This window comes from Calypte anna, chromosome 1 (assembly GCF_003957555.1).
Source record: "Calypte anna isolate BGI_N300 chromosome 1, bCalAnn1_v1.p, whole genome shotgun sequence".
Lineage (NCBI taxonomy): Eukaryota > Metazoa > Chordata > Aves > Apodiformes > Trochilidae > Calypte > Calypte anna.
The window spans coordinates 108044434-108057974 of record NC_044244.1 but is presented as its reverse complement, the minus strand read 5'-3'; the positions used below and the strand labels follow the sequence as shown (position 1 = coordinate 108057974).

Genomic DNA, 13541 nt, shown 5'->3' with positions numbered 1-13541 from the left:
AAAACACCTCTTCCATTGTGAAGCTGATGTCATATCTTAAACTATTTTCTTGATGAAGTGCTTTCAAAAAACATTTATGATGGTGTCCATATTTCTGTGACTTCATTTTTTTATTCCTCCTGGGCTCTGTTATAACGTTTCTCATTACACATTGTGAAAATATTTGTAGAGATTGCTTATTGATAGGAAACCTTCTGCCGAGCGGGCTGGGCGTGTTGGCACGTGTCTGCGTTCAGGAGGCAGCGGATTCTGTCTGATCAGCACCAATTCTGTGTCCAAAGAGTTGAAAAAGTAATAATGTACTTTATATTTAAGAGTTCAAGCAGTACATCTCACTTCTAGTAAAAGGTTTTATAAGACTTTAGAGTATTTTTTCAAATATATCCAACAAATGTAACCTACTTCAAGGGCTATTGCCTAGAAGTAATACTGAAGTATTTAATCCTTTATTCTGCTGCTTCATTGTGCAACAAATTTTTTTATTTCTTTGCTTTTTCTGATTCTGCTACAAGACATCAGCAGCCTAAACAATTACTCTCTGCAACTGCTTTTGAATATACAGCAGATATGTAAAAAAAAAAATTAGTAGGGCTGAATATCCATCATGATTTGTGCTACAAAGAGCTGACTGCTGGGGGCAGCTGGTTTGATAAAAGCATTTGCATGCGTAAGGTGCTGCAGCGAGGCACCAGACACCAAAGAAATTAAATCTGGGCTGAGGAGAGAACAGAAGTCAGGACGCTGGTGGCGCCGCAGGCTGTGCTCATGTAACCCCCAGCTGAGAAAAAGAAACTGCAGGGATGGATTGTGACCTGCTGTCCTGTGGGAGTGTCTCACATCAGTGCATTTCATTAGGGATTCTCCGTTATTCTCAGTTCTCCAGGAGCCTTCCTTTAAAATGCAGTGTGGCTAAAATGCAAAAAATTTATAAAAATCCTTGTGCTTTGTAGTACATCAACTGAAATAATGCAGTGTTTTTCTTTCTGAAACTCTGTGTTTTACAGTAAAAAGAAGAATCCAACTCACTTTTCCTTTGGCTACAGGATTTTATTAACATTTTAACAGTTTTGTTTTACATAATAAATAAGCAAAAATGCTTTACATTTTTAGGGAATACATATATAATTCTGAGCATTAATAGGTTGGTTGTTTCGCGTGCTTTTTCGCCTACATTTGCCAAATAGCTTTTATCTGTATCATATAAAAAAAGCAAAATCTAATGTTCAGGAAAAAAATGGAATAATAAAATTTTCTCTGAGTTGTTTTTGAAGTCTGACTGAAGTTTGAAAAAATACCTTTTTTTTTTTTTTTTTAGAGTAATACTGGTATTCTGGCAGATTCCCCACTCATTTGCACTTTATCTCGGTTATACATTCTCCAGTTTTACACCTATTGTCCACTGTGCTCGATTTCATTAAATTACTTTAATAACTTTTTTTTTTCAGATTACAGGATTGCTGCAACCTGTGGAGAAATCTGTTCCCTTATCACCTTACTTACATTGTGGAGTTTCTGTTATTAATAGGATAAAAACTTTTGAGACCTCAGTATGGGATTAGCAGTTCCAGCTTCACATTGTGGTGAAATGCTCTCTCACTCTCTGTCATTCTCCATATCATTTCCTTGCTAAGTCTGAGCTCCCTGAAGAGTTAAAATCCTGTCAAGTCACATGAGAAAGGCATCTGTAAATGGCTCAAACAAGTACGGTGGAGAGAAATGAGGTTATTTTTCATAATATATTCCAGTTCACACTCCACTTCTGTGACATAATTTTTTCCAATTATTAAGAACATTGCCACTGTCGATGGCTGTGCCACATGCTGCACTACGAGTGTGCTGTGAACATCTGTAGTTTAACTGACTGAAAGTCATATTTTATATTTTTCTCTCAATATAACGTAGCCGCATTCCAGATGTGAACATGCAATCGCTGTTTCTATTTCGGAGTGGCAGGAGAAATGTTTCACACTTTTGCTTTTTTAATCACAGCTCTTTTCCAAACCTACCCTGTACTATCATATGTGAATGTGTAATTGATTCGTTATTGCCTCACGGGGAAAGTTCATGTACCTGAATATCACATGGTGTAAAACATCTGCGGGAGGATGATGGAACACCTCCTCTGCTCAGCCTCACCGAGTAAAGCCCGGAGGTGTGAATAACGGGGCAGACGTTGGAAAAATATTTGGTGGGATTTTACTGAAAAATTTCAATGGCATTCTTTTAACCGAAGCCTAATTTGTACGTTCCCCAAAAACATGTTTTTATAGTGAGAAGTACTTACTAGAACAGAAAAATACACCAGATTGACTCTGTGTGCAGCATTGCCACTAATGAGGTATAAAGAACCGTGTAGCACCAGAGAGTTGTGCATCAGGTTTCCTTTTAATGATGCAAAGGATGTCAGCTACTCCTTCATAGGGCATGGTTTCAATTTAACAGAATGAACATACAAGTCCTAGCATGATTGTGTCTTTTTAAGGAGTTGGGCCCATTTACTGGTAACACTGGCTGTTAACCCAAGTGGCTGTAGAGCCAGCTTGTGTCTCGTCCTGACAATTTATGAAGGCAGAATGGCAATAATATTCACTCATAAGGTTTCTGTAGACTTGCTAACTTCTCTGACATTAAATGAACCGAAGAGCACAGATAAACTGAGTGACCGAATATGCTGGTTTGGTGCCGCTTTTTTTTTGGTTGGTTTTTTTTGTTGTTAAAGTCAGTGTTTTGCTCATGGCTGACTAGGTGGGGTTTGTTATATATACCACAAAAAATACGTTTCATGCTTTTTTAGCAAATGAAGTCAAACAGCTGTCAGCTTCCAAATGAACATCAGCTTAACTTCATAATAAAGCCTTATCTGTTAAGCTTTTAATAGGAAATAATAAAAATACTGAAAATTGCTTTTAAGCAGGTTTTAAAAGTATTTTTGTGTACTCAGCAATATTCATACATATGAGAAGGTGACTGAATGTTACTGCTGCATATAAAAGGTGGAGAACGTGCAATTTAAAGAAAAGTGTGTATTTCACTACATTTTCATCTGAGAAGGTGCAACCCATGAGCATTTCTCCATATTGCACAAGTCTGATAAGGGAGGGAAAGCTTTAAAAATTAAACTTAGCCTTGAATTGAGCTAAAAAATGTAGCTAAGTACAGATGAGTCAGATCTACAACAAACTTAACTGTCGGTACTTACGGCTATTATTGAGGGAGCCATCCCTTGTTTTATCAAGAGCCCACAAAGTGTGTCTGGGGAAGTGGTTGAAAACTAAAGGGGACAGACTGTTGTCAGTTAAGCACCCAAAGATCTCTTCATCTCTTTGTGAACTTTAGAAAGAAGTAAAAAAAAAGGGGGAAATCTATTCCTAGTAATCTGGACAAAATGTAAATGTGCACTGTAGGCTTTTAACTCGCTACAATTTGTTAGCACAAATTGAGATGTGTGCAAAGGGTTCAGCTGCAAACCCTGATGTGCTCAAATTCGGCTTTACTTCAAGTGCAAATTTGGGTTTTGTGGTTGTGCAGTGACTTTTGACTTTCCATATTCATATTGTCCAACATTTGGGAAGTGCACAAATCAGTCCAGTATCAATCTTAGCTTTGTGGTGACAATGAGATTTATGCTTAAGGAGGTTCAATGTGTTACAAGCTGAACCTTTCAAACTTCAGAGGTAAGTTAAAACAAAGCATAAATGTTCCTCATTATACCCTTAACTACAATGAAAACATTTTGGTGCTGTTATTAAGAAGTTTTTTTTTTTTTAATAGCTTGTTTGAAAGCCTGCAGAGCCTTCTCCCAGAATACTCAGTGAAGCACACTTTTGAGAAGTTTCTTATTACATTTGTTGGGCAATAGCTCTTAGTTCTGTCTAGGCAATTTGTCCCAATTCACTGTGACAAGACCTGTAACCCTTTAATATGTATTTTTGGATGTATCAGTTTGTCATATTGCTTCTTGTTGAGATAAACGGTGGCCATGAAAATCTCAGAACACTGAAATCTATGTTAAGTAAATCAAATTTAGATTTATTTAGTTTTAAAACTTTTGGATAATTAATAAATAAGCATTTTCCAAAGTGTGTTCTGTTTAGATAGTATTGTGGATACTAAAAAATCATCATTCTTTAAACAAAGTTCCTTTGTCAGGGTCTTTACCACATGGGTGGAGGGCTGATGTAAGGTTTCACACTGACAAAAATACTTGAAATAGAGATTATAGTTTATGATGATAAAAAAAAAAAAATCTTGAATGTATTTTGAGAAGGACAAGATAAGGAAAAAAAAATGTGCTTCGTATAAATCTCTGCATATAACACCTATCATTTAATTTTGTTGCACACTATAAAATAACAAAAATAAGATCTGTAACATGTCTTCTCACTGGCACCAGAGCTTAATCAGTGGCAACGAAGCATGGCAGCTAGAGGGAGGGGTTTTTCCTCACCTTGAAGGTACTGTCACACGTGAGTTGCCACGAACACACGAGTCTGTCCCTCATTGGCCTTCAGCTATGCTCAGTAAATGTAACCATTTTTTCTCATGCTTTTTGCAAATCATTACAGTTTGGCTTCTTAATTAAATGTAAATACGCCTCTATTACCATCACCTTCCATTGGCTATTATTACAGAAGTTCCAATATAATGGGGTAGAACAGATTCCTTGTGGGCTTCTGGAGAAGAAGCTGATGAGGGGCTTTGGTTTTTGTAAATATATGTATTTACTTCCTCAGAATTGTATCCATAATTTTCTCCTACATGTCCTGTCGCTGTACATGATGAGGTTTGAAATGTACCATGTTTGGCTAGAACATGGTGATAATTTACAAGCACAAATGGAACTTGTCCAGAGGGTCTCACATCCATCACACGTTCAGTTTCAGAGTCATGATCCAGCTTTACAGTCATCCTCTCGTCACTGTCCAGTTCCTCTAGGTTTGTAGCATGGTGATTAATATGTCCGTATTTGGTTTCTTTCATACAAAGCCTTCTTGTTTGCTCATACACTGAGGGCATTGGCAGGAGATGACTTAGCTGTCCTATAGCTTTAGACTGGAAACATTCTGATTTTGGCAGCAAGGAGTTAGCTATTGAGTTTGAAAAAGAACTTTCATTAATGCTCATTTTTTCCTGTAGGTTTCTGTTAAAAGCTAACTTGCTTTCTTCTTTAATGAGGTGATGAGGTGGCTGAATCCTGGTTTCTATTTTGTTAGGTTTCATGATGCCAGAGTCATAAATCTCTTCTTTGTATCTGCTGCCTGGCATGGGCGCTGTGCAGCTTGTAAAGTTGTCAGATAGAGCATCTTGGCTGTATCTTCTGTTTGATATGGGCACTTGCACAAAAGAGAAAACATGTTAATTACTGGCAATGAGCTTGTATAGTAGTTACACTGTGTCACTTTTTATGACTGAATGTTAATACCCATTTGGTTTGGGCCAGATCCAAGCCCCACTGAAGACATCAGAGACACCCCCTTTTGCCTCAGTCTCTTTAAGATAGTACTGAAAAGTGAAAAAAAACCCACAACCCAACACACTCAAAATGGCCAACAGTGTTGAACAATTCTGAAAAGGCTTTCCATTTACATGCCTGCTTGATTATTTGGCTGAATAATTATTAATCCCTGTTAATATGGTTACATTGGGGAAACCAAAACAAATAGCTATATGGAAACTTGACCTGCTATCAAACCCTCGGCCTTAGGTAAGGTCTTTTCAGAGATTCATCAAACAATTTGCCAAAGGATGGATAACACTACATGTCAATGATTCACTTATTAAAGTGGGATTTCTTCTTCCTCTCACTGTGGGAGTATTTTGGGCACCTGCCTTTGTAAGGAAAGAAGAAAAGGTCTAGTATTCAATACTGGTGCACCAGTATCTAATCTGTAATTCCTATTTGTGATATGTGTAGTATCTAGATTGTGTCATGCTAAAGGCTTTGCTTTTTGTCTTTGAAAAGCTAGCATCAGATATTAGAAACTTTCTGAAAAGCAACTTCTTGAAATACTTCTTGAGTAATGCTGCATCACTATTTTTAAGTTACTATCATATAATAAAGCGATATCTACTATAAATAAATGTAATGTACAACGTACACTGAGAATGAATGTGTGAGTACTAAACTGGGTATGCACAGCAAATCAGAAGCTAGATGCTTAACTTTTCAAGTGAGTATGAAGCTAGGATTTTATTCAGGCTTTTTCTCTAAATATATTGAGTAATCTTCATTTTCTCTTAGGTTTCTGTGTGATAGCTGAATGCTTGAAACAGTCTGAATGGCTTTTATAATTTTTTTTTGCTTGACTTACAGCTCTTCCTTTTTCCATTTGTCTACAAATGGTAGGAGAAGCAGCCAGTGGTTTACTTCTATGCAGTATGGCTAAAATTAGGCGAGTACTTTTTTTTTCTTTTCACTATCTTATATGAACAGTTTGACAGTTATACTACTCCTCCAAGGCATATTTGAAAGTTTTATGTTAAAGGGTAAATGAGGCACTTACCAAATTTCTCAAGTTAAACCTAAAATCTATTTTGTGTTATGTTCACTGAAAGCCCTGGACACCTAAGGGCCTTTTGTAAAAGGGATTTTCTGTTTTTCTAAGATTTTATTCAACATCTTAAAAGTGCTGGAGTTCCCCTGTAGTGGTTGCTGACGTAACTGTACCCACTAATAATTAAATATTCCCTGTGCTACAGTAGACTGGCAAAGCCTTCATGTATAACAGAGGAAGCAGAAATAGCTCAATTGTACCTTTTTTTTATATGCACAGCTTCATTAATTTCAGAGGGAGTTGCACCACGTAATTAACACCAGAATTTAAACAGGAATCTGGATCCAATTTCTTCTTGATCAACCCACCACCCTCCTAGAAACAACAACCTTCCAAGTTATTCTTTTCAATTTCCATGTATATAATCTGTACCAAGCAGTATATGCAGTCCTAAGTAAACTGAATTCTCATCAGCTGTTGAAAAATGACCCTCTTAGATCACCAGTCAAAACAAGCATTCAGCCACATGCTTGGGTACGACTTGGAAAATTTTAACTCCACATTTGGCATTTTTACCATGAAATAAGTACCCATGCTGAGAGTTATTGACATATAACTAATATGGTTCTAACTAATCTGGTCTACTGTTTCTAGTCTTTTTCCAACACAAGACACCCACAGGAGTCAAGGGTTTGTTCTTTCACTGCAGCATGGAGTATTGTTACTTTAAGGGTCTGCTCTGTTCTCTAAACAAGAATTGGTCCTTTCCCATTTTCAGAATCCACACTTGTAAGAAGCTGAAGCATCACAGCTCAGCTGGGAGGCCCCTGTCTTGCTATCTTCCTTTTTGTAATCTCAAATTCTTCCAGGCCATCTTCATACTACTAAGAAGTAATTTGCATACGTGGAGATTTAGAGGATCCATTTTGTTCTATCTCAAACATGGGTTTTTTTCTGTTTTGTTGAGGAAGAAGGTAACCACCTGGTTAATTGTTCGTAGGCTTCCATTAAAATTATCAGCACATTCATGGAGTCAGAGCAGACACGTAAGCAAGTAATGTCTGCAGTGCAACAGAGCACAGTAGTTTTTGTCTGTTTTTTCAGACAGTTACTGGAGCTAGCCTTAAACCTGCTTATGTCTTTCTTTGCAGAGAAAAATGCAATGATGTGCTGGGAAAGACTCCTCCTGGAGCGTTTTTCCATAGAGAAGTTAATAGATAGCTGAGCAGCTGCTCTGTGCTGCTGCAGAAGGGCAGTACCCCAGGATTGCTCCCACACGTCTGGCATGTGGGCAGTTGCCAGAGTCCCTGCCTCAGCAGGTGCACAGGGATCCCATGATTTTCCAGCACTGTAAATGCTTTACAGTCACTGAAGGAAGTGCATTAATTTGGAATTCTTTCCCAACCACTCTTCTGCCAGAGCAACTCAGCTATGCTAAGTGAGGTAGATACACTGCACATCTAAGGTTTTATGTCATACCAGAGCGACAGCAGCTTTCTGAAAGGCCCCTGATACTGAGTTCCACTGCCCCCATTCATAGCAGCCTACAACTGCAACAGGGAATTCTGTCCCTCAAGTATCAGATCTGTTAATTCTCTCTAAGCATCTCTGCCTGCCTGCTGGTGCACAGGGAACAGCTCAGGAAAGCTGAGGAAAAACCTGGAGCTAAGAGTCCCGTTGCAGCCTGCTCAGAAAACCATCCAGCCACCCAAGTAGGAGCAGAAAGGTTTGTCTAGCAGGTAGTGGTCTTTGTTTAAAACTTACTGTCTACTCATAGCTACAGTATCTAAAGCAATCTGTCCCCTGACAACTGTGGTGTTGCAGTGAGGAGCATTCCCTCCTCACCTTCAAACAGTGCAAAGATCAGATGGTGCTTGATGGGGAAAAATGCTTGCAGACAGAATATTTCTTTCACAAACACACCTGTCTGTACCAAGTCATTAACAGGTAGAGCTGCTCCCACTTCTCTCATTGCTCCTGTCTAATTCAGTAAAAAATGCAATAAATGCATCTTGGAACCAAGCTGAAGCAGACAGACTGGTACTCAGCACTGATCTTCATGCAAAAGGTATGTAGCCATTATCAGCAGTTCTGCATTCTGTCTGTGAAAAAGCTCCATTTTTAGGACACGGCTGAGGCCCTCTTCATGAACACTTTGTCTTACATAATTTTTTGGGCTTTCAGAAGAGTGCACTCCTGACAATTTCTACATGCTCTGAAAAGACAGTGTGCTAACACATCAATGTTGACTCGTAGCCCACGTTTCAGTGTTTCCTAATCCTTTGTGCAAAAGGACCTTAAGAGAAGAGGAGCAATTAGTCGGTTGCCCCAGGTTGTGCTGGAGACCGAAGAGCTGAGCTGCTGTCCCATTCAGCTCACACGCTCCTGTGTCATGAAGTCACATTGATTTCCTCTGTGTCAAACAAGGCAGAGTTAGAGCAGACCTTAATACTGTCCATGCCCATGAAAAAGACATTTTTTGGATTAGCTTAATATCTGTGCTGTGTCCTGGTCTAAAGCCTAATTGCAAATCATCTAAGGCATGGGCTGGTGTTGTAATTACTGTGTTCTCCATTATTCTCCCTCCAAAACAAACAAAGACCTTTTTGTCTCTATTGGAATATTCTAAGTGGAATATACTTTTCAAAGCTGATGTCATATATTTCTTCCAGAAGTCACAGGCTAAACCTGGGGAGTTGGGAGAGGAAGACAGATCAGAATTTTTCACAGATTTTCCTGGTCTTTTTAATAATTTCCTGAGTTTTGGCATGATTAGTGTCACTAAGCTTCACAGAGATATTACAGACTGGCCAACAGCATAGCTTAATGAGAAGTAGGTACTGAGGTACCCACAGTAGTGATGTATACATTCAAGTATAAAAAGGAAGCTTCCTTGACTAAGAAGATGGCTGCCTTCTCTGAAGTGAATTTCTTTTCTGATGACTAGGCCAGCTGGAAAAAAAGTGGAAGAAGCTTCAAAACCAGATTCTGAGGCAGCAGCATCTGATTTGCAGGCAGTTTTATCTGCTACGTGCTTTTCCAGAGCTTTGATGGCTTGGCATGATCATCTTAAAATCTCTGATCTCTCCAAAAGGAGCTATTTTCCATAGAGAAATATGTTTTTGGCAGATGCCTCTAAGGATGTGATGTGGAATAGCCCTAGCATCCAACCCGGTTGCCAGATGTCATATTTGGCATTGCCTTTGGATTGAAGATAATGATGCTAAGCAGATCCTCTCTGCTTTGAAGCTTACTGGCTGTCAGTTTTTCAGGGAACCACTGGAAAAAGCAGCAGTTGACAACATAAAGAAGATCAGATGCCCCTTTCAATTCAACACAAGAAGTCACTTCCAGAGGTTCAGGTTTCTCTTCTGCCACCAGCCTCAGCAAAAGTACAACAGGGATAATTCTACCTCAGGAGATAACAAACTAGGATACAAACTCTGGGATAGTTAGATGTAAATCCTCTGTGCAACAGAGGATCAATTTTACTTTCCCTTCTTATAACACGGGGTATGAACTGATCTCTGACCAGGCTTGATTTTTACTGCATTCTTTTTTCCTTTCTAAATAGTACAATTGTAGGTACTTTTGCAGAGGATTAATTGTACAAAGACAATTTTCCTCAAATGCACAAGAGCTAAGCATCCATTAAGATACATCTGTGTTCAAAAGAGAACCCACATGTTCCAACTTCAACAAAATTAAGTAGCAGAACCAGAGGCAAGAACTGCTGGTACAACAGCTCCGTTTTCCTCTTTATGAGGAAATGGTGAAGGCATGTATACATGATGAAGTTTAAAAATACCAGCAGTTGCTTGCAGTTTTTTGATAGGAATTTTTTTCCCTAATATATTTAACAGTATTCGTGTGGAATCCTTCTGACTAGTATATTTTCTAGGAGTTATCTGTCCATATCAACAAACTGATGGTAAATTGCTTGTCTGCTTCTATGCTCACTGGGCTTTTCTGGCAGATTTTATGGCCATGGACAATTTTACAGACTGTTCAAAGAACAGGCTGTTTTTTCCACATCCATTTTCAGTGTATTTGAGGGCACCCTCTGACCAACAAGGGGTGGATCTTCTTTCTCGGTTAGTCTCACAGCATCTGTTAGTTTGGAAGCTAACAAGAAAAGCTGGGCTGACCTCTCTACACCTAGAATAGCTTTGTTCCTGCAGAGTTACTGGGAGTCTGTAGGATTTATTTTAATCATTATACTTAGCCTCAAAAGATGTAGTTTGTTTGTTCTGTTTTGGGGTTTTTTTTTTCCTTTTCCACAAAGATACAGGATCTTTAGAACAGACAAAACCATTTCTCTTGTTCACATCCAGTCTGCAACAGCAACAGTAGGAAGCCAGCACATTAGAATGTGGACCCAGAGAAAGCATTTAACCTGCAGTAGGCTGTAGAAAGAGCTTCAGTCTTCTTCATTTCTAACCTAATTACAAAGCAGTCAAATAAAATGCTACAATCAGCTAGGTGAAGTCAATCAGCTAGGTGAGGTCAAACAGTCCTGTGAAGGACTAAACCATGGGCAGAAGTTATTTGCTCCTCTGTGACAGACACTCAGTGTCTGATATTTTCTGTCTGATGTAACAAACTCAGCTTTTAACATCTGCAGATATTTCCTTCAGAGCTAGGGTACCTAATATCATGAACCTAAGTGAATAAACACTTGTTTCCGGTACCCAAGAATCTTAAGCTTATCTTTTCTATCTCTTTTTAAAATTAATATTACTTTAATTTTCCACTACTACTTTTTCCATCCCATCTTCATTAAAGGTGAACTCATTCATTCATTTCATAGAAGAAAGGAGTGTTTCCATCTAACTTCACAGCAGTATGCCAACCAGTCAGTCCACATCAATGATTTTTAACCAAAGTGGTGGCTGTAGATTGATGTTGTCACTGTACATGAGATAGAAGGATTACAGTTTATCTTGAGCTTGTTTACATTTAGTTACATTATAGCTTTGCAAAGTTATTCCTTATAGGTTCCCACCTTAGATAAATCAACATCTTCAGTGCTTTCCTCAAAGTATTTGAGCTAAAGATACCCAGGATGGCTTAATACTCAGAAAGGGCAACCTTACCTTTTTATGGAAATGGATCTAATTTATTTTAATTACTTTGTGCGAACTGAAGTACATTGTCTGCTTTCTGACTACAGCAATAACATGCCTGAGCAGCTCTGCTAACCCCTACAGTGGAACACATGAAGGTAAGCTGTGCCAGTATTAAAGGAGGTGTCACCTCTGCCCTGTTCTAAAAGTGATTCTGGTGAATGCATTTTTTGCAACTGATACTTTGATAACATTCCTAGTCAAGCGGTGATGGTAATGGGACGAGGGATGAATATGTAACTACTATAAACAACGTGGTTGTTATACTTCACTGTTTCTCATTTTCTCTTTCCTAAACATTTTGTAATTATTGTTTTCACACTACAATTAAAAATCTTCCCTAGACACCCCACAATGTTTTTTTTCTTTTTTTAAAGTGACACCCACCTTCATAACTCTGTGCAAGATTATGTCGGATGATGTTCACTGGCTGATCAGGAAGAGTTTTGGATGGTGACTGGCTGTTGGGTACCAAAGAGTTGGTATAATGCCACTGGCATTCTCCATTTGTCTGCAGCGTACTCAAGAAAAATCGAGCCACTTCACAAGGGGTTCCTTGCGACTGTCCAAACTTTGAAGGCAGCACTTGCTTTTTGCTACTGAAGACGTGAGAATCTACAGGGAAGTGTCCATAATGGTAGGAGAAAGGCAAGCTATATGATGGGGCATATAAAAGTTCAGTGTTTTCTGAATGGAAGTTCTGTTCTTGAATGGTGGCAACATTCACTGACGGGCTGGATCGCCAGTTTCCCACCTGGCTGCATTCCAGTTTGTCTGTTTGGAATGAGCTGTATTGCTGGGGGAAAATTAAAAAAAAAAAAAAGGGAGGAGGAGAGTTAAAGGAGTAACTTTCATATGAAACTATGTAACATATCATACAAGTGCCCAAAGCTGGACCTTCTTGAATTGCAATCACATTGGCTAAAGGGAGGTTATATTTGACTATAATTTTGCTAGTTGGATTTTAGGTACTAAGAGTAGGCAACTGTAAAAACCAGAGGACAGGTATTGTTGCAAAGTACCAAAAGACAAAATCTATCCTTTGCATCAGCTTCTACTGTGAAGATTTTCTGTTTCCACTTTCTCCAGACTCCAAATGCTTGTTGGGCTCTCACAGTTTTGAATGCAGTATATGTGCAAGCTGCATTCACTGCTGCTGTGTTTGCATCACTTGCCAGAGCTGGTTTGTACTACTTGTGCTGTCCACCCCAAGTACAAAAGCCTCTAATTATATTCTGGCCTACAAGGGAATTCCAGCAGCAGCGCACACAGTTTTTACAGTAAATTCAGTTCTGAATTCTTTCTATCCTGTCCCAAGAATTCTACCACAACAGTTGGAAAGTAAACACTGCTGAAAATATTACCTGCTGTGGATAAGGTGTTGCTCTGAGTTTTGCCTTCATTTTATTACTTTTAGGTTTTACTATTTTCCTTGTTTCCTGTGAGGTAGATACTGAGTTTCTGCATGAAAACTGTGACTTAGAAATGGTAACCTGGTCCAGTGACAGCTGAAGTTCCTTATACTCAATATCTCTGCAAAAGAACATTCCAATAAATTACATACTAAAACATACTGCACAATTCCAAAATAGCTCCTTTGAAAAAAAACATTAGCTTTCACAATGTTTCGTTTTAGTTCTCCTAGGATTTTCACTGAGTCTGCAGTGTGAGGCTGGTGATGTCAGCAGGTGGTGAGTTTTATGGTCTCACCCTGTCCCCACGCAAGCCTGTCACAGACATTCCAATGGGAATTGCATCAGCATGTTTGTACTCAATATGCCCACTGCGAACCTAAGCTGTGCCAACTTCTTCTCAGCCATCTGTGGCACCCTGTGGTTTGGAATCACAGATTCCAAAGCTGATAGAAAGACACAGATCAGTTTGTCTGTCTCCTCCTCAATTGGCCTCAGATGGTGATTAA

At 38.8% G+C, this 13541-nt stretch overlaps 1 protein-coding gene across 1 annotated transcript in view; it reads right to left on the bottom strand.

The window, feature by feature from the left end:
* Positions 1–2585: 2585 nt before the first annotated feature.
* SIM2 (SIM bHLH transcription factor 2) overlaps positions 2586–13541 on the bottom strand; it is a 59415-nt gene continuing 48459 nt past the window's right edge. The window contains exons 9-11 of the mRNA XM_008496642.2: positions 12985–13153; positions 12008–12416; positions 2586–5333 (exon numbers count right to left, since the gene is read on the bottom strand). Coding sequence (XP_008494864.1) covers positions 4606–5333; positions 12008–12416; positions 12985–13153 — 1306 coding nt within the window. The 3' untranslated portion in view covers positions 2586–4605. The remainder of the gene's footprint in view (positions 5334–12007; positions 12417–12984; positions 13154–13541) is intronic.